General features: G+C 40.5%; 1 protein-coding gene across 1 annotated transcript in view; it reads right to left on the reverse strand.

The window, feature by feature from the left end:
• The window catches only part of LOC127658470 (epithelial discoidin domain-containing receptor 1-like), a 61,525-nt gene that overhangs the window by 875 nt on the left and 37,286 nt on the right, over positions 1-23,364 (reverse strand). The window contains exons 6-17 of the mRNA XM_052147793.1: positions 16,366-16,468; positions 14,607-14,793; positions 11,264-11,513; positions 10,617-10,730; positions 8,261-8,427; positions 7,491-7,692; positions 5,839-5,952; positions 4,851-5,149; positions 4,570-4,703; positions 1,658-1,855; positions 1,310-1,574; positions 75-224 (exon numbers count right to left, since the gene is read on the reverse strand). Of these exons, the coding sequence (XP_052003753.1) occupies positions 75-224; positions 1,310-1,574; positions 1,658-1,855; positions 4,570-4,703; positions 4,851-5,149; positions 5,839-5,952; positions 7,491-7,692; positions 8,261-8,427; positions 10,617-10,730; positions 11,264-11,513; positions 14,607-14,793; positions 16,366-16,468 (2,183 nt within the window). The remainder of the gene's footprint in view (positions 1-74; positions 225-1,309; positions 1,575-1,657; positions 1,856-4,569; positions 4,704-4,850; positions 5,150-5,838; positions 5,953-7,490; positions 7,693-8,260; positions 8,428-10,616; positions 10,731-11,263; positions 11,514-14,606; positions 14,794-16,365; positions 16,469-23,364) is intronic.

Consider the following 23,364-nt stretch of genomic DNA (forward strand, 5'->3'; position numbering starts at 1 on the left):
CTGATACAGAGAGAGAGAGAGAGTGAGACTCTATCTATGTTGAGTGTTGATGTGTGTGTTGAAAGCACTCATACCTGTCTGCCCTGGTCTCTGAAGAACTCTCCTGCATTGTCAATGACCTGTTCATCGGTCATGTGACTGTACGGCTGCTCCTGACACACACTGAACATCTCCCACAGCATCACACCAAATGCCCATACGTCACTTGCTGCAGTGAACTTCCCCTACACACAAACATAGAAAAATGACTTGCATGCACCAGTATAACATGTATATTTATATTAATGTAAATGTTTTTCATTTTAAGTGCTGTGACTGGTCACCATTTAATTTCATTTTCACCATTTTAAGCATCTTTTTGCCTTCATTAGTTCATTTTAAATGATCTACAGTGTGACAACTAATTTTTTTAAATTACAAATTGTGAATGTAGTCCATGGATGGATGGATGGATGGATTTGTTTATTGTCATTGTTAGTAAAAACAACAAAATTTAATTAAGCAGCTCCTAAAAAAACAACGTCCAATAAATTAGCAACAGTTAAAGAACAACTTAAAAACATTAAAAAGCTCTAAAATGTCTGCACATAAAAATAAAAATAAAAACAATAACCAATAGTTAATGCATATATGCGGTCAGGTTCTTCCACTGAAACATCAGTCAGCGTGTGTGTGTGTGTGTGTGTGTGTGTGTATGTGTGTGTATGTATATGTGGTAGGGGAAGTGAGGAGCTAATAGAAATAACAGCTCTAGGAAAGAAGCTGTTCATTAACCTGTTTGTGTTTGTTTCTGTATCTTCTCACAGAATTGAGCGGGGAAGAACAGGCAATGTCCAGGGTGGGATGGGTCTTTTATATTACAGCTGGCTTTCTTTATAAGTCAGTGTATAAGTCTGTCACTGGTGTGAGCTGGGTCCCAATCTCTCGCTGTGCTACCTTCACCATCCGTTGTAGGTCCCTCCCGTTTTCTGCAGTGTAGCTGCCATACCACACTGTACAACAGTATGTCAGGAGACTCTAAATGGCGGCCCGGTAGAAATTAACCAGCTATTTTTGTGTAAGACGGAGCTGCTTTAACTTGCTGAGCTCATGAAAACCGCATACTGTACATTTATAATAAAAGAACTTGCAAAAAGCTGTCTATAATAGTTTAAATAAAGTATAGCATGTTATACTGCAGAACATGTCAACTTCCCAAAAATATTTTATGTGAATAGTGAAGTTTCTAAAATTGTAGAAGAACTGCAATACAAAATATTCATACTACATAAAAAAGTTTCAATGACTAATTTTGAGTATGTTCTCTCACCATGAGTATGCACTCCCATGCCATCCAGCGAATAGGCAGCACAGCTCTGCCCTGGATCCTGTAGTAATCGCCAGCATAGAGGTTCCTGCTCATGCCAAAGTCAGCTATCTTTATTTGACGCTCTTCACCTCTGTCCTCCCCCTCTCCTCTATCTCCACCCACCAGGCAGTTTCGTGTGGCCAAGTCTCGATGCACAAAGTTCAGAGATGACAAGAACTTCATACCTGATGCAATCTGACTCGCCATGGAGATCAAAGCTGGGTAGCTGAGACAGAAAGAGACAGATTTTTCTTTTCTGTATTTTGATCATTCTTCCTAACCATGACAAATGTGTGTATGCGTGTGTACCTGATGGTTGGTGTATTATGTAGAGGTCCAGTCTTGTCCAGTAACACTCTCTGGGAGAGGTACTGATTCAGGTCTCCACTCTCCATGTACTCCGTGACCATACACAACGGATCACTGCTCACACACACACCCAGCAGTTGGATGATGTTTGTGTCCTTCAGGCGAGATAAGATCTTCACCTCCTTCAGAAAATCATTCCTGTTGAAAGACGAGTGGGAAAACAATGAGGGGACACACAAAAGTGAAAACTTGAGGTTTAATCTGCACACACAACAGATTTCCAGAACTATTGGTTATTGGCAAAAATCCACACTGATAGTTTTCACCCGTTGTGTCCAGTGCTGGAGCAGCTGGGAAGGGTCAGCTGTAGTTATACAGTACAAGAGCGACCTCTAGAGGCGAAATTAAAATGAAAATTATCACTTCACTGATGCCTTGTGGTGTTTGTTTTGACACGTGAGACTACTCTCTACATGGAGCAGAACATTTCAGATGCAGATTTAAAACATCATCAGCATTTTGTTTTTAAACAAAACTGTGTTTTTTTAGTTGGTAGATCTTATTGAATTGGTCATTTATAAGTAGATCATAAGGCAAAAAAGTGTGGGCACCCCTGACATAGAATATAGATTAACATGGCAGAGAAAGAGATGCATCTTCCACCAAATAATTACAAATTCTATGTTTGGAAACACTTTGGGTTTTATAAGGGAGATGGAGATTTTGATAAAACCATGCAGTTTGTAAAATATGTCATGCTGCTATAAAATATACAGGCAGTACGACAAATTTAACAACACACTTGAAGCACAGACACGAAAGCACATTCATCTGATGGCAAGTTATGGAACATTACTACAAAGGCCTTTTTGTGAAAGGTCCATGCGTTAGAAGTCAGAAGGCACTTAAGTTAATTTAAGATTTGCTGTCTGTCTGAACCAAAGAAATAAAAGCAAACTATCTGTAGAATACCATATTGAATTGCACAGCATCATATTTTTCCCCATTGCATCGTATTGCATTGTGTTGTGTTGAATCGAAATCGGATCGCACTACATCATAATAGGGATGAATTGTATCGCAAGTTGAATATCGAAATTTGTCAGACTGCCACGGACACAACCCTTTAAAAGCTAAACAATTGAACATCACCAAGGCCTTTAGATTAAGACTGACTAAATATAATGTTGATCTGATTAAATCTCTGGGAGGAATTTATTTAAGTACAAGACCTACAAGACTAGCTGTTGCCAGTAGGTGGTGCTATGACTATAACTGAATATTGGCACGTAGATGTATTCAGGCTGGGACTATTATCAAGCATGTGAAGTTTGGGGCAGTTTGGACAATATATGTATATTTATATATGTAGAGTTATAACAACTTCCTGTTTCATGGCGAAACATCAAACTTTGTCAGACCGTCATTTAGTAGTGCGTCAATTGTGACTTAGTGCCCATTTACGCCACAACTAGGCTAAGTTGTAACTTGCGCAAAACTGGTGCAACTGGCCCCAAGTGAACAAGAAAGCTAGCTTGTAAATTACGTAGCGTTAGGATAACGTTATTAATGTTAAATATTTTCCAAAGTTTAGCAGGTCTATACCTTTGTGCTATCTCTGTTAAGGCAGTATTTTAGAGGAGACACTGGTCATAATCTAACCAAAACTAGAACAATACTCATATTTACTGTATGTCTGTCTTTAATTTCTTCATTCTGCCAAAACCAAAAAAAGAAAAAAAACACATACTACAGTACAGTAAAACCGTGGTAAATTTTTGTATTCATTTTTCAACATTACTTGAGCATTTTATAATTTGCATGGCTGAATTTTGTTTTCCTCTTATCTGAGTGACCATGAATGACGGAGTATTTTAAATTAATTCATGCGATCACGTCGACTCCAGAGGATTAAGTTAACTCAATTCAAAATTTCAACTTTCCACATCCACCACATCCTGTTTACCTGAAGGAGTTAGAAGTAGACCTACAGTGACTACTGTTCTGTCCTCGCTTAAGAAATCAGTAAGACGGCAGGAGTGGAGATTGAGCAGGATTCTGTGTTGCTGTCGATTTGCAGTCTCTTATTAATGAGGCGCATTTGTGAATCCTACCGATTGCTATTTGATTGCGTGCAGAGAGGCGTCACCAAGTTTTTGCGTAGTTTAGTGACAAATCGTACCAGCGTACTTTGAAGTCAAAATGCACACAGGTTGGCAGGTCTGGGTATTGGCATGTTACACATGTGTACCAATTTTCATATGTGTAGGTGAAACGTAGCATAAAATGCACATCATTGTAAGTTTTTAGGTGACACTATCGAGCCATTTTGCCACACCTAATTCTGAATCCCATAACAGATGTACATTTTCGTCACTTCTGATGCGTGTGCAAAGTTTCATGTGTTTTGGAGTAGGTTTAGGCCCTCAAAAATGCAATTATTTTTGGGGGAAAAAATGCCTAGAAGAACAATAGGGACAATAGGGTCCTCGCACCATCAGTAAGGTATTCATCTGCAAATGTATAACACATAAATTAGCCTACGGCACTAAAATACATTTAGATGGCAATCGATTAAAGTCAAACTACGCAATATTAACATATTGATTAGTTTAGATGGTGTTTTAGGTCATTGAAAGTTTAATTCTATTTAATGCGGGACATAATAGCTTACAGTTAAGATTGTGATGCGTTAGATTACAATGTTGATATGATTATTCAAAATATTTTATAGGGGAGAAATAGATATACAGTATATATATATGTATGTCTGTATTACTGACATTTAGATTTTCTCCCCACATGTGAACGAATTATCATGTTTTCTGGAAACGTCTTTTAGGATTTCACAACAAACCTTTGAAAGTGGAAATCACCTCCCTTCTTATGTTCTCCTAATTCAGTTCAGTTACCTGGCATTTTTAGAAGCATCTGGCCGTAAAATCTTCACAGCTACCAGCAGAGGGCGTTCTTTTCCTGGAGTTACATTAAATGTGAACTCCAGGTTCGGAAGGTCCTGCAGGTTTTCAATCTCACACAAATGAACCTAAAACGAAATGAATAGGCAGGTATACAAGGAACAACATCAGTTGTCTCAAGTTCTCTTTCAGCTGCACAATATCATTTCTGACTTAAGAATTTTATATTGGTAAGAGAGGTCTGAAAATATACATGTTTGTGTAAGCCAAAGTACCTCTCCGAATTGGCCTTCTCCAAGCTTTTCTTTGAATATAAGTCGTTCCCGTGGCAACTCTGGCAGTGGTGGGCAGTCTGTGGGCATGGAAGCTGAGAGGGCGGGAAATGCATATGTATTGTTACCACTAACGCCTTGCAGACTGATGATGTCAGCTTCTGCATAATGAGGAACACTCCCCCTGCCTCCCGATGCTTCTCCATAATGTACGCCTGATAGACCAGGGGGCGGGGCTCCAGGGTAAGGAGGTGGTCCTTCCTGAATGGGCAGGCCTTTATCAACTTTATCAATAGCACAAGCTGATAGATAAAAAGAAAAAAGGTGACAGGAAAAAGTTATAATAGAGAGCTAATGACCCATATTATACATTAATGAGTAATTATGAACTGCAAACATGCACTTAAACACTAAAACATATACTGGAGAGGACACATTACATACATGCATGCTGTTAAATGTATGGTTTTATGACAGTAAGACTCAGAAAGCACTAACACACCCCTCACTCCCCATTGGGCTCATATGGCACCAAATCCAGGACCTAAAACGATATTTTTGCAAATTCCATTGGAGAGTAAACTGAGAAAATGTACAGTTCACAGTTTTTTTCTTAACAGACATGAAACTGTATTACTAATATGCAAGGAAAAACAGCTAAATAATCCCATTGTCATAGGATTTACTATACAGCACAGGTCATTGTGTCATTGCAGCATCTAATCTACAAGCTAGTTTCCATCTCTTAGCAAAACTGCAACTGACAAAAAACTAAAATAAAAAACAAATTCAAAACACATCAAGATTTAATTCCACATATATATGCTTTGCTGGCTTAATGTGAGGAAAATTCCACTTGAGCATGCCCAGTTCTGGAGAAAATTCCTAGATACAGTTCTAGATATAGGCATCCTAGAAAAGGTCAGGGGACTTTAACTGCTCCCTAGGGAGGACACCATCCCTTTGCACTTTCTTTTCCCCTTTATCTTACCCTGGGGCAGGATTTGGGGCTTTTCTTGCTGGCTGTGGCAGATTGTCAGCCTGTTGGGGCCATGTGTCAGGTCAGACAGGAGGAGATGATATGCTGGGTTGTTTAACAGCAGTGCTAGGAGAAATACATGGATCCCACCAACACACACAAGTCCACAAACAAAGGCACAACACCACAAGACATACCACAAAATGACAACACATAGTGAGGGGTGACAAAACAAGTAATAAGGCATAAAAACAACACAAAACAGCACAACCACAACATGATACAAAAAGAAGCATCACAACATGAGACGACAACAACAAATACAACAGGGCCGTTAGTGGAACATAGCATACAGTTACATGTGAGATGCACAAACACAGCAGGCAGTGTTATCGTTGATAATTATGCAGGCTGTTAATTATTTTCATTGGTCAGTGTGTTTTGGGGCATTCTTTTAAGTTGATTAATGTATGAATACAATCACACAACGATTGAAAAAAACGCCTTCATTTGTTTCAAAGAGGAAGGTTTTGGGGCACCAAATTTGGAGCTTTATTATGCCACACTTCAATGTATGAATGTCCTTACATGATATAATAATATCAATCCAATGGCATTTGCAACGGACACAAATAAAAGTTTTTTAGGTTTAAAAAAATAAAACACAAGCTACATTTTAAAAAATTAACAAAGTATTTTGATGCGGGACCTGGGTAGCTCGGTGAGTATTGACGCTGACTACCACCCCTGGAGTCGCGAGTTTGAATCCAGGGTGTGCTGAGTGACACCAGCCAGGTCTCCTAAGCGACCAAATTGGCCTGGTTGCTAGGGAGGGTAGAGTCACTTGGGGTAACCTCCTTGTGGTCGATATAATGTGGTTCTTGCTCTCGGAGGGGCGCGTGGTGAGTTATGCGTGGATGCCACGGAGAATAGCCTGAAGCCTCCATGCGCTACATCACCGCGGTAACGTGCTCAACAAAGCATGTGATAGGATGCGCGGATTGACGGTCTCAGATGCAGAGGCAACTGAGATTCGTCCTCTGCCACCTGGATTGAGGTAAGTCACTATGCCACCACAAGGACTTGGAGAACATCGGGTATTCCAAATCAGGGAGAAAAGGGGAGAAAAATTAAAAAAGTATTTTGACACTTTCTGGCTGTCAAACTTAATGCAACATATTTAATGTGATGACCTTCACGTGTGAACTTGAGGGTGACTAACTTAAAGTCATTGACACTGGATGTCTTGAGACTTTGTCAAAGTAATTTTAAAAATGGCTTATAAAAATAAAGCTACTGCAACTCTGAGAACAGATCTAGCATTTTTTGTTTGCAAATGCCACTTTGATATTTTCTATCTAATGCAATGACATTCACACATTTTTATATGAGACTTGAGTTTCTAAAAGTATCTAAACACCTTTTGGGGCCACTGTAATATAGGAAATGTGGAGTTTGCTGGAGTAAAATCTCTGTGCTTTTATCTTCTCCCCTACCCCTCACTCTCTCTGTCAGATAGGACAGTGGGCCTTTGTATCTGGGTAGTGGATTGTCCTAAAGTACTTTTTCTGATGCTGTTTTGGCAGTGCTGTTCCTTCTCTGTGGTGACTTGGGTTTCTGTGCACTTACAGAGAAGGATGCACTGAAGTGTGTGTGTGTGTCACCTGTGCTGTCACACTGCTCTCGGGGCTGCAGTACAGTGCTGGGCTCCTGGTACTCTCCCTCTCGGTCTCTGTCATCTGGAAAAGTGTGTATGCGCTGATAGCGGCTGGAGTATGTGTGTGTGTTTGTATTGTTGATCACAACATTATCCAATGGAACTGAAAGATGAACTCGTAGATCGTCACTGGAGAGACTGCCCTGGGCCTGGAGATATACACAAAATCAAAACCCACAAAACCAAAATTGGAGTCTTGTGGCTTTTATCCATGTATGTTAGCTCGAAGTTCATTGATATTCCAGTGTACTCCTAAAAAGTCTTTATCATCCAAAAAAATATGAACCAAAACACTGATTGACAATATTGATGACTCCCCTTTGTCTGCAAGGGCATAAACTATAAATAAAATGTTCTCTAGAATGGAAATGTCCTCTCCCACAAATTTACTAAAACTATACTAATACATTATACTAACATAACTCTTTTTGATTAACACTTTAAATGTAAAATTATTTTTATGCAATCACTTTATGTTTTATTTATATTTATGCTTTTCTGATATGTGAAGCAATTCAACTACAAATAAAATGTATTATCATTATCTGCTCTTGAATATGTCCGACCACCACTTTCTGTTTAACGAAGTAATAAAATTGTGTTTGTCTAACCTTTTTGTAGGGTCATTAAATGGAACTGAAACACATACTTTTTATTAAGATAGTCAAGAAATACAATGTAAATTTAGCAGTTAAAAACAAGCCCATCCCTCCCCACCTTGCCAAGTAACTTCTTCCAGTACTGCCTCCACAGTATGACAGATATAATGGCCAATAGGAGCAGGATAATTCCAACCAGGCAACCAATCAGGATGGCTGTGTTGCTGCTGTCATCTTTGGCCACAGGTAATCCCGCCCTCAGAGTGATGGCAGGGAACACCACCCCTGTGAAAGACAGCAACTCTTTGATTATCGCTGACCTGACATTTCAATTATTACCAGAGGGATTTCACAGTGTGTTTACATTGAAAAGCAAAGCTTATCTGTCCTTAACAGCCACCTTCTAATCTACAATATGATGAGTGGGGCAGTAAATGACCACATGCCTTTGTGGTCATTGACACGCTTTCTGTGATACGACTTGCTTTATTCCTTATACACTACCTCTCTCTCTCTCTTCGCAAGTGTGTGTGTGCTTAAGTCTGTACATTTAGGAGGCAGCTGTTGTTTTGGGGGGTTGTAATGAGCTTTGATGCAAGTAAATGAGCTGTGAGAGTGGGCACGGGCCTAAAGTTGAGAGAACGAGAGTTAATTCAAAGAGGCTAAGGACCAGTAACCGAAAAAATATCACAATAAAGAGACTTTATGAGTCGGGTAAATATGAAACACTAACTTAAAGCAATAGCGCATTATTAGAGTAAAAAACAAAACAAAAAACATCTCCAGGCTTCAACCCTGCTGAAAAGACCAACTTAGGCCAGCATGAATGTCCATGATGGTCCACGCTGGTTTATGCTGGTCTAGCTGGTGGAACAGCATTGCCATGTAGTTCACAACCAAAAAATACTACTCAACCAGCATGGTCTTTTTTTTACTGGTTGACCAAGGTAGGCTTGCTGGTTAAGCTAGTCAAGATGCCTGATACGGATACCAGTAAACCAGCCAAACAAAGCTGGTGACCAGCAACACTGGTGTTTTCAACAGGGAAGATAGACACACATGCACTCATACACGTACAACCAACAACCACATTCTCAAGGCATTTTATGTGAGGGCTGGATATTCTAATTGGAAGGGAACAACATGAAAGGAGTTGTACTGAGGAAAACATGCTGTAAAAATGGATCATGGAGGCAATGCTCTTTTCTTTCCCTCGTCCCTCTCTCTCTCTCTCTCTCTCTCTCTCTCTCTCTCTCACATGTTGGCATGCTGCTGGGCAACAGTGGGGCTGTGCTCATGAAGAGGTCTGGAAAAATGAGGGTGTACAGGTCAGAAGAGCGAGAATTAGAGAAATTGGGGTGGGGGTGGATGAGGGGCAGAAAGAGAAGATCTGAAAGATGAGGGAGAGCAATCTGAGAGGGTGTGGTAGTATTAGCCCCTGCCAAAAATAATGAATTATCCAACATTCAATGAACAGACAACAATCAACAGCCTCACCGTTAAACTTAATGAGTCGCTACTGACGAACATATGTGAAATGCCAATGCTTTGGCATTCACACATATAATGCAGTGGTGTTGACGTGCACCTAGTCTAGCACAGCTAGACTTTTGGACATACAATCTGGTCTTCATTGCAGCCAATTTTAACCAAGAAGCGCCCACTTAGGCAGGAAAAGACTGTCCGACTGAAATAAAAATCGCCCAACCACAGTTTATTTTTATTTTAAATGACACTTAGGAGCGGGTTTCTGGAAATTGATTAGAACACAATAATAACGTTACTGTAGCTCATATGGTACAGCATGGTGCTAGCAACACCAAGATCATAGGTTTGATTCCCAATCAACACACATACTGATAAAATACAGTATAAACTTATTACCACAGATTTACTGTAAGTCAGGGGTCTTCAAACTGGGGTCTGGGGACTCTGAGGGGGCCACAAAAGGGAACTAGGGGGCCTGCGGAACATTTCTGAGAAATTATTATGAATTTTACCGAATCGTGAGATTTGTGAATTGTTACACCCTAAAGAAATATACATAAAACATTTACATTACTGTTCACAATAGCAATAATTATTGTAGTTTGTTTCTCTACAAAATCTTTAGTACAATGACAATATAATATTATTTTTTTTGCAAACAACATTTCTTTATAATCACACATATTGTTTTTCTGAACCATACTGAATAAATGGGCATTCATACAGTGTCGCCATCCTTGCAAGCTTTGGAAAATCCAGTTTTGTTTCCTCATAAGTGCTTGTTGTCTCAACCGGGTACCTTGTTAACATAACATGTTTTTGTGGACAGATTAAAAAAAAAATTGTTTACCCTTACTCCCAGAAGTTGTCTAAAGCCAGCCAATCAGATTGGACCTGTCAAATTCAGACAGCACTTGGCATTTTTGTGTGCATTATGCATCAGACGGTCAGTGAATTCTTTGGGCTCTAACGTGCATTTGACTCACCGGTGGGGCTTCTGGTTCCATTTGCAGAGTTGGGAGTGTTTGGAGAGGTGACACTGAGGGGACGAGTGCAGGAGGAAGAGGGAGTTGGAAGGAGAGATCCATCATCAAATGACACTGGAAATGATAAAGATAATTGATAACAAACAGAGTGAGAATTAGATCACTAAAAAAAACTCAATAAGAAATAGATTGTTGTCTGGCACATTTGGGTAAACTTTCATGAACGGGCAATAGAGAGAAAATTAAGCAGCGGTTTGAGGAAGAATGCCAAACATTCAGAGAGAAGTGGGAACTTTTATCAGTGTTGAATGTGGGAATGCCTGCTTTCTTACAACAAAACTCTCTGGAACACTTGATTCTGATTGGTCGATTGCGGCATTCGGTGTATTTGTGTATAGCTGACCGCACACAATACTTCATGTCTATTTTATTTTATATTTTGTAAATAGCCATATAGTAAGTGTGATGATGTACTAAATGACTAAAAGTAGACATATTAAAAGATTACGTTTGTAAAATGTGGGGCTTGTAGTTAAATTAAACTTGTTCACTTTACTGCTGAACTGGCTATGGTTGATTATCGCTGCTGTAAGATAATGATTTGGTGTGTGTTGCTGTGAGAGGTTCAGGTTTGTGTGTTTGTGTACCAGAGTAGAAGCTTATCTCGCTTATGAGGAGCCAACGGTCGGTGAAGGCGAAGCGGCAGCGTAGGATTTGCGCCGGTCGTCCTCCGAGAGGCAGTGAGATGGTGCGGGATGAGGGGTCATGCAGGTCATCCAGTGGCACCTTAAGGCTGAGCACTGGCTCTGCCCACGGACTCAACAGACTGGCCTTAAACTCACACACCACCTCACTGAACACCCGCACACCCTGACTATGCCTGTTATTACTGTGCACCTGAGACACACAAAGAGACAGAGAAAGAAAAATGTTAAAACAAAATCCAATACATCCGATTGCAGCTGGGTCTGAGTGGAAAATTAAACATTCCTTAGTATTTGGTGTGTTCCCCTTTTGCTTTAATGGCAGCATTCACTCAAGCTGGCATGGACTCCACATGTTTGTGCAAAATCTGATGGTACATACAGTGTTATTCCAGCACAATTTGAGAATGTTCATTTTGTGTGCTTTAATGGAAGTAGGGAAATCTGACTTTTTGTAATAAGAATTTAACACTGCGAATGTCACAAATAAGCTCATTTGATCAGTGATCTAAAAATATGTGATATTGCATTATTTTATGTCATGATATTTCTGTTGTGTTTATTTGCAGTTTAAAATAAAATTTTAATTCTATATTTTAAATGTGGTCTTTTGGTCCCCACTTCATTTACAATTAGAAACTATTGGAAAATAGAAAGATAGGGGGGCAGGAGTTTGGCAGGAGGTTGGCATAATGTAGAGGCATGTGCTTGGGAGCAATCTGTCCCGAGAATGTTATACAAATCACTGCGGTGGAAACAAAGGACAAAGGGAGACATCAACAGAAGTTATTACTCCACAAATGGGAGATGAGTGAAGAGGAAAGAGAGAGAAAAAACAGAGGGAGTGAATAAGGAGAGGATGTATATATGACAGGATTGACATTAACGGTCCTGTTAGGTCACTGACTAACTGCACACGTGTGCAAACACTCACTGACACATGAAATATGTGTTTAAAAACTAACAGCTACAACAGTGGTGACCTGGAGGGGAGGTTAAAAGATAGTCAAAGCTATCATGACACCTTGTTAAAATACACACACACACACACACACACACACACACACACACACACACACACACACATTCATGACATTATTCAGTTTACCAAGTCATTTTTCCTTGTGGGTACCATTGGCAGATGATTTCTGGTTTTACAATTCTTGTGGGCACTGCAAAAAATTATTTTGATCTTGTTTTCCTGTAAAAATAACTAATCATTCCATCAAAACACATTTAGTTGAGAAGCAAAACTAAATCAGATACTGTATAATTTTTAAATTATTTTATTTGTATATTTTTGATCATCCCTCCTTTTCTTTAAAAAAAAGGAAACAAAAATCAAGGTGACAGTGACCCAGATTTTTAAGAGACAACCAAAAATAAATTTTTGTGGTAATCAACATTATGCCACAATGCTGTCGATTGAGCTTAACTTGTATTGAACTCAGAATATTCCTTTAAGTCTTATTTGGTAAAAAGTTCATAAAATAAATAAATACAAAATATCTCCTAATTGGGTAAGAAAATTAAGCTGGTTTTCATTCCTCATTGGCACATAGATTCTTCTTTTTAGAGAATCTAAAGTTTTAAGCATAAGCTGCACTACATTTTATTAGATTTTTAAAACAAGTCTTTATATGTTATGTCATGTTGCTTCTCAAGTGAATGTATTTGTAAAATGTATATTATTACAAGAAAACAAGGTTACCTAGTAAAACATACAAAATTACTAAATCAAAACAAAATTAGTGAGTAAAAATATTTTTTGCAGTGTAGACATCTGGTCCCCATAACGTAGGTAAAACCTGACACACACACAACATTGAGTGAGCTCCTCCACTCCCCCCTTGGTGAACTGTGGCAAACATTGTGCTGGTGTTCCTGTTCACCATAGGGTAGATGATTTGTAGGGGAAAACTGCCCGCAGAGGCTGCAGGTATTCTGTAACTGGAATTTCTCTAAACAAAGGTCTGGGATATGGAGATTATTTAAAGGGAGGAAGAGAGCAGAGGGAGGTGTCATAAATCATCTCACAACGGCACTTGAACATGTGAAGTTTTTTTAATGGGAAATGTTAATAGTCCCTCTGGTCCTGTTTCTCTGTATCTTTTTGGAATTTACAGCAAGGCATACAGAGAGTGAGGAGAGGAAGTGTATGAACAGTGGGAAGCCACCGGAAAAACATGAACAATATGGGAAGTGTTTATGTGTGCTGTGATGACAGAAATCATGTAAAGAATTCCCTCTCAAAACTGTAAAGTCACATACAGATGGAGACTGTCAGAGGTGGGAAAAACAAACCAGCATTCCTGGTTAGAAATTACAATACACACGCACACCACAGACAAAAGAAAAATAATTACGGTTCTGCAAATTGTCCAACAAACACTCGGATTGCCTTCACAATCACACACACCACAGAATCAGACCCACAGGCATAGAGACAAACACAAACAAATCAAATGTTCATTAAAGGGTTGAAAGGTAATGACAGGCTCCTGAGGGCGGAAATGGGAGGATTTACTGAGCTGGAGAATTATCATTACTGCCTTACTGACTGAGCCAAATTCTCAGATAGCTTTTGCTGTCAGGCAAAGTGCGTAATTCAGTAGGGTTGAAGATGAATGGTAGAAAGATGATATATGTCACATATATTCACACACCAGACTCTGAAATTAAGGGAAGCAAAATGACAGAAAGTAACAAAAATTCCCATGAAATTCAAAATACAGGGGGAGATAAAATGCCCTCGTAATGCATTCCTATGTTTTGTATTTGTAACAACTGATATAGTTTTAAATATTCTATTCTAGGCCTGGTTACACAAATTATTTGCCTAAAATAGTAGATGTAGATTTAACTTTATGAGTAAGGGGGCATTCGCACTGAATGCGTTTACCTGCACTGCTTTTCAGTTGTTTTTTTTATGTAATCATGTGCTTGATGGATGTCTTTTAACGTTGCACCAGGTCTTGCGCAGGAGTGTTGCATGGTTAGATGACTTGTCAAGTTGAAAAGAACTTCAACTTTAAAAATGGGTCTCCAGACACCTGCGTTCTGTTCTATTTGATACGCTGCATCTGGTCTGAACATACTCTGAGAGGTAGTACATTTATTATTTAAATAGAGAATTTGTCAATGAAATGATTAAATTGAAGTATTGTTGGAAAATAATATGCCCTTAAAAAGCGTAAAAAATGCCCTGGAAATGAAATCAAGGGGCTAATGTTGCCCCTTAATGGGAAAGTACATTTCTAACACTAATACACACAAAAATACTTACCTGCATGGTGTGAAAAACCCGTGTTTTTTCAAAGTGGAACTCAATGTCGACAGTGGGTTGACCCAATGCTTCTTGACTCCATCCCACATAATCATATCCTGGCCACACTCTTAACTCTTTACTCTCCACAAAATCATTCCCACCTAAAACACCATCACACAACTGGCCTAAGCCTCCAAACATCACCCTACAGAGAAGAGAGAGAGAGAGACAGAGAGAGATACACATTACAGAACTGAAGTCAAGTTAAATTGATCATGTCATTGGGCATGTGCACACATATACAGAGATCTAAGTGCTCAAATTAATGTTGGCATTTCCCACGCACAAACACATCTGTGAGAGTCACATCTAGCTAGTGTCAAAAACATTGGCTCTGCTATTACAAACATTTCTGCCCTATTACAAGCACATCTGGGAGTGTTTCTACAAGACATTCACCAACCTCCCCCGACACACACACACACACACACACGCTCACACATACACACACTTGCAACTATCCTTATGAGGATCTCCATATGAATAATGATTTGTATACTGTACGAACTATAGATTCTAACCTTAACTACCCTTAAACCTAACACTCACAACAACAACAAAAAACAAATCTGCATTTTTAAGAGATTTGAATTATGGGGGCACTAGAAATGTCCTCATAAACCACATTTATAGCATAATGCCCTTGCAGTTACCAGCTTGTAACTTTAAAAATGTCCTCGTAAACCAAACACACGGAGAGAGGGAGAGAGAGAGAGAGAGTGTGAGAGAGAGAGAGAGAGAGAGAGAGAGAGAGAGAGAGAGAGAGAGAGAGAGAGAAATGAACTAGACGGTTATTTGGCAGTATCAATATCACATTTTCTCTGCCTTAATTTGCAATGTGTAGCACTCGTGAGGCACATGTCAGACAAAAATGCAGAGAAGGAAAACTTGGCAGCAGATCAAGATGACAAGGATAGTTTTTGGGTGAACAAACTTAGGGATAGTTCACCCAAAAATGAAAAGACAGAACAATGTTTATGTCCCATTTTACTCTAAATCTCCACTTTAACTTTCACTTTCAGATGTGAATGTGAAACTTAACAGGCACCACATGTGACTTTCAGATGTGAAAGTGAAAGTGGAGATATAGAGGAAAAAAGGACTTCTCTTTCTCGCCCAACCTATCATATCGCTTCTTAATACATGGATTTTTTATTTTTGTTTGCGGTTTTCATTATGTGATTTTTGGAGCTACAAATGCCTGATTACCATTCACTTGCATTGTACGGACCTACAGAGTTGAGATATTCTTCTAAAAATCCTTGATTATGTTCTGTTGAAGAAATAAACACATACACATCTGGGATGGCATGAGGGATGTAATGATGAGAGAAATTCATTTTTGGTGAATGATCCCTTTAAGAAATTTGAAATACGATTGGGAGTGTGTGTGTGTGTGTGTGTGTGTGTGTGTGTGTGTGTGTGTGTGTGTGTGTGTGTGTGTGTGTGTGTGTGCACATGCTTATTAGCTATAATTTGGGGAAAGGTTTATCTTACAAAACCACCCTTTCAGACCTCCTCATTTGGAAAAAAGTGGTGAAAAAAGTGGTGCCTGTTCATAAATGAAATGTTTTTTTATTATTCTAAAAATTAAAAAGGTTAGTTGTTAAGGTAAGTCTCTAGTACTTATAATTAGTTTTTTATAAAACATTAGAAGTCTATGGTACAGTGTGTCTCAATTTAGTAAGTAAACGTGTGCGTGTTTACTGTATATTACCCTGCCTCTGTACTGCCATCATATACAGAGTCATTAAGATAGACAGGTGAGCTTGACAAGTTCATCACATGACCCACAGGAGCGGTGTACGCCTTCAGTCCATCTATCAGAGAGTACAAGCACATTACTTAAAAGGAAAATAAAAGGTCAAAGCTATCACGATGACACCTTGTTAAATCAACATGCACACGCACACACACACACACACACACACACACACACACACACACACACACACACACACACACACACACGTTTGTTTTCCTATAATAGTGTGGACATTTAAATGACTTGCACTGTTTTTATACGGAGCAAGTGATATTTTCTATTGCCTACCCCTAAACCTAACCTTCACAGAAACCTTTTTGCATTTTGTTCATTGACATTATTCAGTTTACTAAGCCATTTTTCCTTGTGGGTACCATTGGCAGATGATTTCTGGTTTTACAATTCTTGTGCGCACTGAAAAAAAAATTTTTCTTACTCTGAATTTTTATCTTGTTTTCCTGTACAAATAACTAATCATTCCATCAAAACACATTTAGTTGAGAAGCAAAACTAAATCAGATACTGTATAATTTTATTTGTATATTTTTGACACATCCCCAGGGGCGGGAAATTCAATTGGCCACCCCAGGTGCCCCCCCATAAGACGTCTTGTGATTGGTTCATTTTACGGCCAATCAGTTTATAGACTCTACTGAAGTTCGTGATTCAAAGAAGTTTTTTTTTTTTTTTTAAAGCTTAATAAAGTCATCTTTATTGCCAAAAAAAAGGATACAAATCACAAGTGACTTATCAAAATATACATAACAATTTTCTCAAATAACTACTGTTAACCTTCAACAACACAAACAAACAAGGTACATCAACAAATCTCTGAATATAACCACAATTGTTCAGCCATAGGTTGAGCATAGCTAGTACAAAGAACAGAAAACACACTATGAACAAACCAATAATTAAATAGAAAAAACTAAATGAAAAAATAAATAAAAAGGGACTTTTTAATTAATTTAAACGTATCCAAAAGAGAAATCAGTTTAAGGGCTTTCTGATTTTTAAAATTTTTTAAAGATTTGCACAAGAGTTTAACCTCATTCATCCAGTGATTAAAGTTGAGTTTAGATTTAAACCATCTGCATTTATGAATGAAAAACTTTCCAAAACATAACAAGAAATTAATAACAAAATCACAATCTTTGTTTTCCAGACAAACACCAAACCTAATTAACTTCCACGTGAGAGGTGGGAGTTCAACCCTCCTAGACCTTAACCAATTCTGCACCTCACTCCAAAAGGGTTGCACCAGATCACAATCAAAGAAGACATGCTCTAGATTTTCAATATTTGTTTCACAAAAAACACAATTATTCACATCAAAATTAAATTTCAATCTTAAAAATTCCTTAGTAGGATAAATCTCATTTAAAATTTTGAAGTTCACCTCCTTAGCTTTAGGAGGGAGAGGAAAAGACAAATAATTTTTCCAAATTTTTTTTATTTCAACCATATCAAAATCTTTAAGCACGTATTCCCGTCTAATTGGGTTTGGGTAATAAGCCTGTAAAAAAAAAATTCTAATGACTCTATTTGTACATTTTTTATCACAAAAATCATAACCTTCTAAGGAGAGCTGTCTCAGTACTGGGGAGATTTTGGAGTACAACATGTCTTCTTTAACCATTAATCTTAACGGAATTGGTATAGCTCTAATCATTGTATTAAAAATATTAACGGTACACTGTACTTGGAATTTCTCACAAAACTCTCTATACAGTAACAAATTTCCATTATCATCCAAGAAATGGGCAATAGCCCAAATCCCTTTAGATATCCATTCCTCAAGATATACAGATTTTCTGCCAAACTTTATATATCTACTATTCCAAACTGGAGTGTTGTGAGGAGTGAAGCTATGTTTGAACAATAGTTTCCAATAGAGCAGCACTTGCTGATGAAAGGCTGAAAGTTTAACTGGTAACGAGGTGCACTCAAAGTCACAACATAACAGAAAGTGTATTCCCCCCAGTTTGTTAAAGTTAGCAATGGGGACAATAAACCAAAAGGAGTGGCTATTTTGAATGAAGGATTTTAACCATTTCAATTTCAAAACACCATTCATAATGTCAAAATCGATAGCATTCACCCCACCGTCTTCATATTTTTTAATCATGTCCTCCTTTCTAATGTACTGACACTTATTTCTCCAAATAAATTTAAAATTCACCTTATTTATTAATTTAATCATTCGTGTCGATATGGGCAATGAGAAGGCTTGATAGATGAGTCTGGACAAACTATCCATTTGAGATAAAAGAACCCTTCCAAAAATTGTAAGATCCCTCTGCAGCCATCTATTCAATATGGACTTACATTTATCTATGGCATTTATCATTTATCAACACATTTTTATTAACCTCCAGAACCTTTTTCTTTAGAAATAATAATCTCCAAATATTTAACTTCCCTTTTAATTTGTATATTAGATAATGACTGCAAAGGAAACTCATGCAGTGTTAACATTACACATTTGTTTAGGTTTAAATATAGCCCCGAAGCTTTAGAAAACTGGTTAATAGAATGTAAAGCTCATGGAATTTGATATTCATTCTTTAGAAACAATGTTGTATCGTCAGCAAACTGACTTATAAGTATATGTCTATCCAACACTGAAAGACCTTCAATACCATTATTTTTAATCAATATAGATAATAACTCTGCAACCATTATAAATAATAATGGTGAGCTTGCCAGTCACCACCGAAACAGAAGAATCCAGCTGTTTTAGTTGAGGTCTGCCTTCTTTCTTTTTCGACCGTTTTCCTCTCTTTCTGCTACTGTTTTTATTGTTTCTAAACTAAAGACTGTTCTTTAATATATTAGCAGAGCACAATGTAATGATTCCATATTTTATTTTTAAACTGTGGTGTTTTCATTTGAACTGTTACAGTGCTAAAACTTTAACTCTGTGTTACTCAGCTTTATGGTAAATTAATCTGAAAGAAATGTTGAATGAAACACTATGATGTTTTGGCCAACCCATTTGAATTATTTTTATTATTATTATTATTTGAAAGAGATTGTGAATAAAACTACTGTATATTGTAATGGCCAAACTAATTAAAAGAAAACAGTTGACATCGTTTCTGCTTCTGGGTTTTTAAAATTGCTCATTATTAAAATTGCTTTTATTTTATAAACTTGTTAGTTTTATGAAAACACTAAAAATAATAAACACTGGCTCTCAAATTTAACTTAATGGATATATACAGGGATGACAAAAAACGTATCGGTTACCTAACGTAACCTCGGTTCTCTCTAGATGAGGGAACGAGTATTGCGTAACCTAGCTTACGCTACGGGAAAGATTAATCTTTTCTGAGATATTGAAGCCAAAAAATTATCCTTAATTTTGTATCCATTGTCAACGCAGTGCGGCAGCTGCAGACCTTGAGCGGGCTAGCTAGCGAGCTCATTGGTTGCTCTGCGGCAACTGCTGCAGCCTATAGACGAGCTTGGGCGAACTCGCATCCAATGAGAGGCGTCCGCGCGCTCACTGCATCAAAGCCCGCCAAAAAGGGTGTGACTAGAGTGCATATAAGCGTAGTTCGTAGGCTGGAACCCTGGTTTTAATTGACTGAAGCGAAAAGTCGCTCGTGGCGCGAGCACGGCCGGCTACGCAATACTCGTTCCCTCATCTAGAGAGAACCGAGGTTACGTTAGGTAACCGATACGTTCTCTTACGAGAGGTTCTCTCGTATTGCGTAAGCTAGCTTACGCTAAGGGAACCCATTGTCAACGCCGTGCGCGCCAAGCATCCACTGTATGAGCCCCAGGGAATTAAGGCGGAACCCGGGGGAGCCCTTACGAGTGGGGAAATAAGATTTGGCCGGCAAGAATGCGGGTCAGTGTTTGTGTAATATATAAGCACATAGTGGGAAGGGAACGATAGAGCGGCGGTGCCGGTCTGTGTGGAATGTGTCCCATCAGTCCAGCTCACCAGGGGAGCTGTAGCGTATTAAACCGCTAGTAGTTTTGCCTGCAGAGCGGGCACTTCCATATTGTAAAATCTGACAAATGTGGAGGGGGAAGTCCATCCCGCTGCCACACATATGTCGTGAATGGGAATCCCGCTGGACCATGCCCACGAGGATGCCATGCCTCTAGTGGAGTGAGCCCTAATGCCCAACGGGCATGGCAGGTCTTTTGACGCGTATGCAGCAGCAATAGCGTCCACTATCCATCTAGATAGTGTCTGTTTCGAGGCGGCGAGACCTTTGGTGCGCCCTCCGAATGAAACGAAAAGCTGCTCAGAGCGTCTGAAAGCGGCGGAGCACGCGGTATACAATCTCGTATTTCTCACTGGGATGGGCCACGGCGCTGTCAGAGACAGCTGCGTAAGCTCCGGGAACCATGTCTGATTCTCCCAACGCGGCTATGAGGAGCACCGAGTGACGCGTTTCCCTGATCCTCTGCATTACCTGTGGCAATAGCGAGACGGGGGGGAAGGCGTAAAGCGGGCGCCTGGGCCAGTCCTGGGCCAGCGCGTCCTCGCTTTTCGAGAAAAGTATCGGGCAGTGAGAGTTCTCTTCTGACGCAAAGAGGTCTATCTCTGCTCTGCCGAATATGTGCCATAACGTCTGGACTGTTTGAGCGTGCAGGGACCATTCCCCTGGGGGAATATTGTCTCTGGACAGTCTGTCCGGGCCGTCGTTCAGGTGGCCTGGCACGTGCGTCACCCTCAGCGAGCGCAGGTGGCACTTGGACCAACTCAGTATGCGTTCCGTCAGATGGAAAAGGTTCCTGGATCTGACACCGCCCTGACGGTTTAGGTAGGATACCACAGATCTGTTGTCCGAACGGACCAGGACGTGGTGACCCTGAATGACCGGGAGAAAGCGCACGAGCGCGTACTCAACCGCTATCATTTCCAGACAATTTATGTGAAGGAGCTTTTCCTGAACTGACCATAGGCCGAAAACCGGAGAGCCCTCGCAGACCGCGCCCCAACCCGTGTTGGACGCGTCTGTCGAGATGACTTTTCGGCGAGATACAGCTCCCATTGCCACTCCTCGCTGATACCACTCGGCCACTGTCCAAGGCTGCAGAGCTGAAATACAGGTCTGAGTCACCTTGATGGGCTGGCGGCAAGCCCGGCAAGATGCGCGGGTGCTTAGCCAATGCTGAAGCGGGCGCATGTGCAGTAAACCCAGCTGAAGTACTGCTGCGGCTGAGGCCATGTAACCTAGCACTCTCTGGAATTTCTTCAGAGGCGTGAGGCTGTTCATCTGAAAAGATGCGGCTAGTCGCTGAACATGGCGCGCTGTGTAGATAAGCGAGCCGTCATTGCCACGGAGTCTAGTTCTATCCCAAGGAAGGAAATTGTCTGACTGGGCTGTAGTGAGCTCTTGGTCCAATTGACTGCAAGACCCAAACTGTTCAGATGGCTGAGGAGAACTGCTCTGTGAGACAGAAGCTCCATATGTGACTGAGCCATAATCAGCCAGTCATCCAAATAGTTCAGAATTCGCAAACCCTGACTCCGCAGGGGCGCGAGCGCCGCATCCATGCACTTCGTGAAAGTACGGGGTGCTAAGGACAGGCCGAACGGAAGGATGGTGTATTGATAAACCTGGCCGTCGAAGGCGAATCTCAAGAATGGCCTGTGACGGGGATTTATCTGAATCTGAAAGTATGCATCTTTCAGATCGAGAGAAATAAACCAGTCCCCCGGCGCACATGCGCGAGGAGTTTCCTGATTGTAAGCATTTTGAAGGGTCTTTTGCAAGCACCTTGTTCAAAACCCTGAGATCTAATATGGGTCTGAGGCCGCCGTCTTTCTTGGGAACAAGAAAATAACGGCTGTAAAGCCCCGACTCGCTCAGAGAGGGTGGCACTTTCTCTATGGCCCTTTTGCACAGAAGGCTTGCTATTTCTGAACGAAGCATGCACGCTGCTTCCGTGTTCACAGTGGTTTTGAGCCGCTCTGAAGCGAGGAGGGCGGCGATCGAACTGTAGCAAATAGCCCTGTTGTATTGTGCTTAACACCCACTTGGATATCCCTGGAATAGCTTCCCACGCTTTGAAGCGTAACGCTAGAGGGTGAATGGCCAATTCAGCTCTGATTGCCGCACACAAAGCGCTGAACAAAATGTGTGAGCGCGTTTAGTGTGTTTATGCATGATTGCTCGCAGACAGCATGAACAGGCTGTTTTGTGAGTGACTTCCGATTGGAATGAATGGGGAAAGAGTCACATCTGTTACGTGATGCGTAAGCATAGTCATGGGCACGGGACTTACACACAGAGGAATGTTTGCTGGCCGTGTAACAGAGCGGGCAGAGAATGGGCACGCGCACATATTCGTGGGCGCATTTATTGACTCTAGCGCTCGAGCGGTTCAGTAACCGCTTTATGTGAGCGTGCTCTGGTGGGGACACGAGACATGCAGTGCTTGTGTGCAGAAGTGAACACTGGATTGTGGGCACGTTTTCTACACATAGGGCTGGTCGTGTGACAGAGCGGCCAGAGAATGGGCGCGCACGACGCATTTGTGGCGCCTTCATTGACTCTGACGCTCGAGCGGTTCAGTAACCGCTTTATGAGAGCGTGCTCTGATAGGGGCACGGGATGTGTTATGCTTGTGTATAGGGGCGAACACAGGGTTGTGGTCACATTTTCTACACATAAGACATGTTTGCTCTTTACAAGATTTATTTGGGTCGCCGTGAAAACGGCGTTTGAGTGCAGGCAAGAGGGCAGTGTCACCGGCTTGTTGGCTGCTAAATTCACCACTGCAGTAGCCTGAGAGAAGGGGACTGACAGGGGGCGAAGCTTTGACGGTGGTCCGGCCGCGGCGGGACTGAGCCGTCGTTTGTTCAACAAAGCTAGGAGGACTTCGGTTGTTCAGGTTTCAGCGCAATCTTAGGCCGAGGCCCGCGGGGGGGCGGTGGTCTACGGCGGCTGTCTGAGCGCGATCTGGGGCGGCCGCCCTGTC

The sequence above is a fragment of the Xyrauchen texanus genome, chromosome 17 (assembly GCF_025860055.1).
Source record: "Xyrauchen texanus isolate HMW12.3.18 chromosome 17, RBS_HiC_50CHRs, whole genome shotgun sequence".
NCBI lineage: Eukaryota > Metazoa > Chordata > Actinopteri > Cypriniformes > Catostomidae > Xyrauchen > Xyrauchen texanus.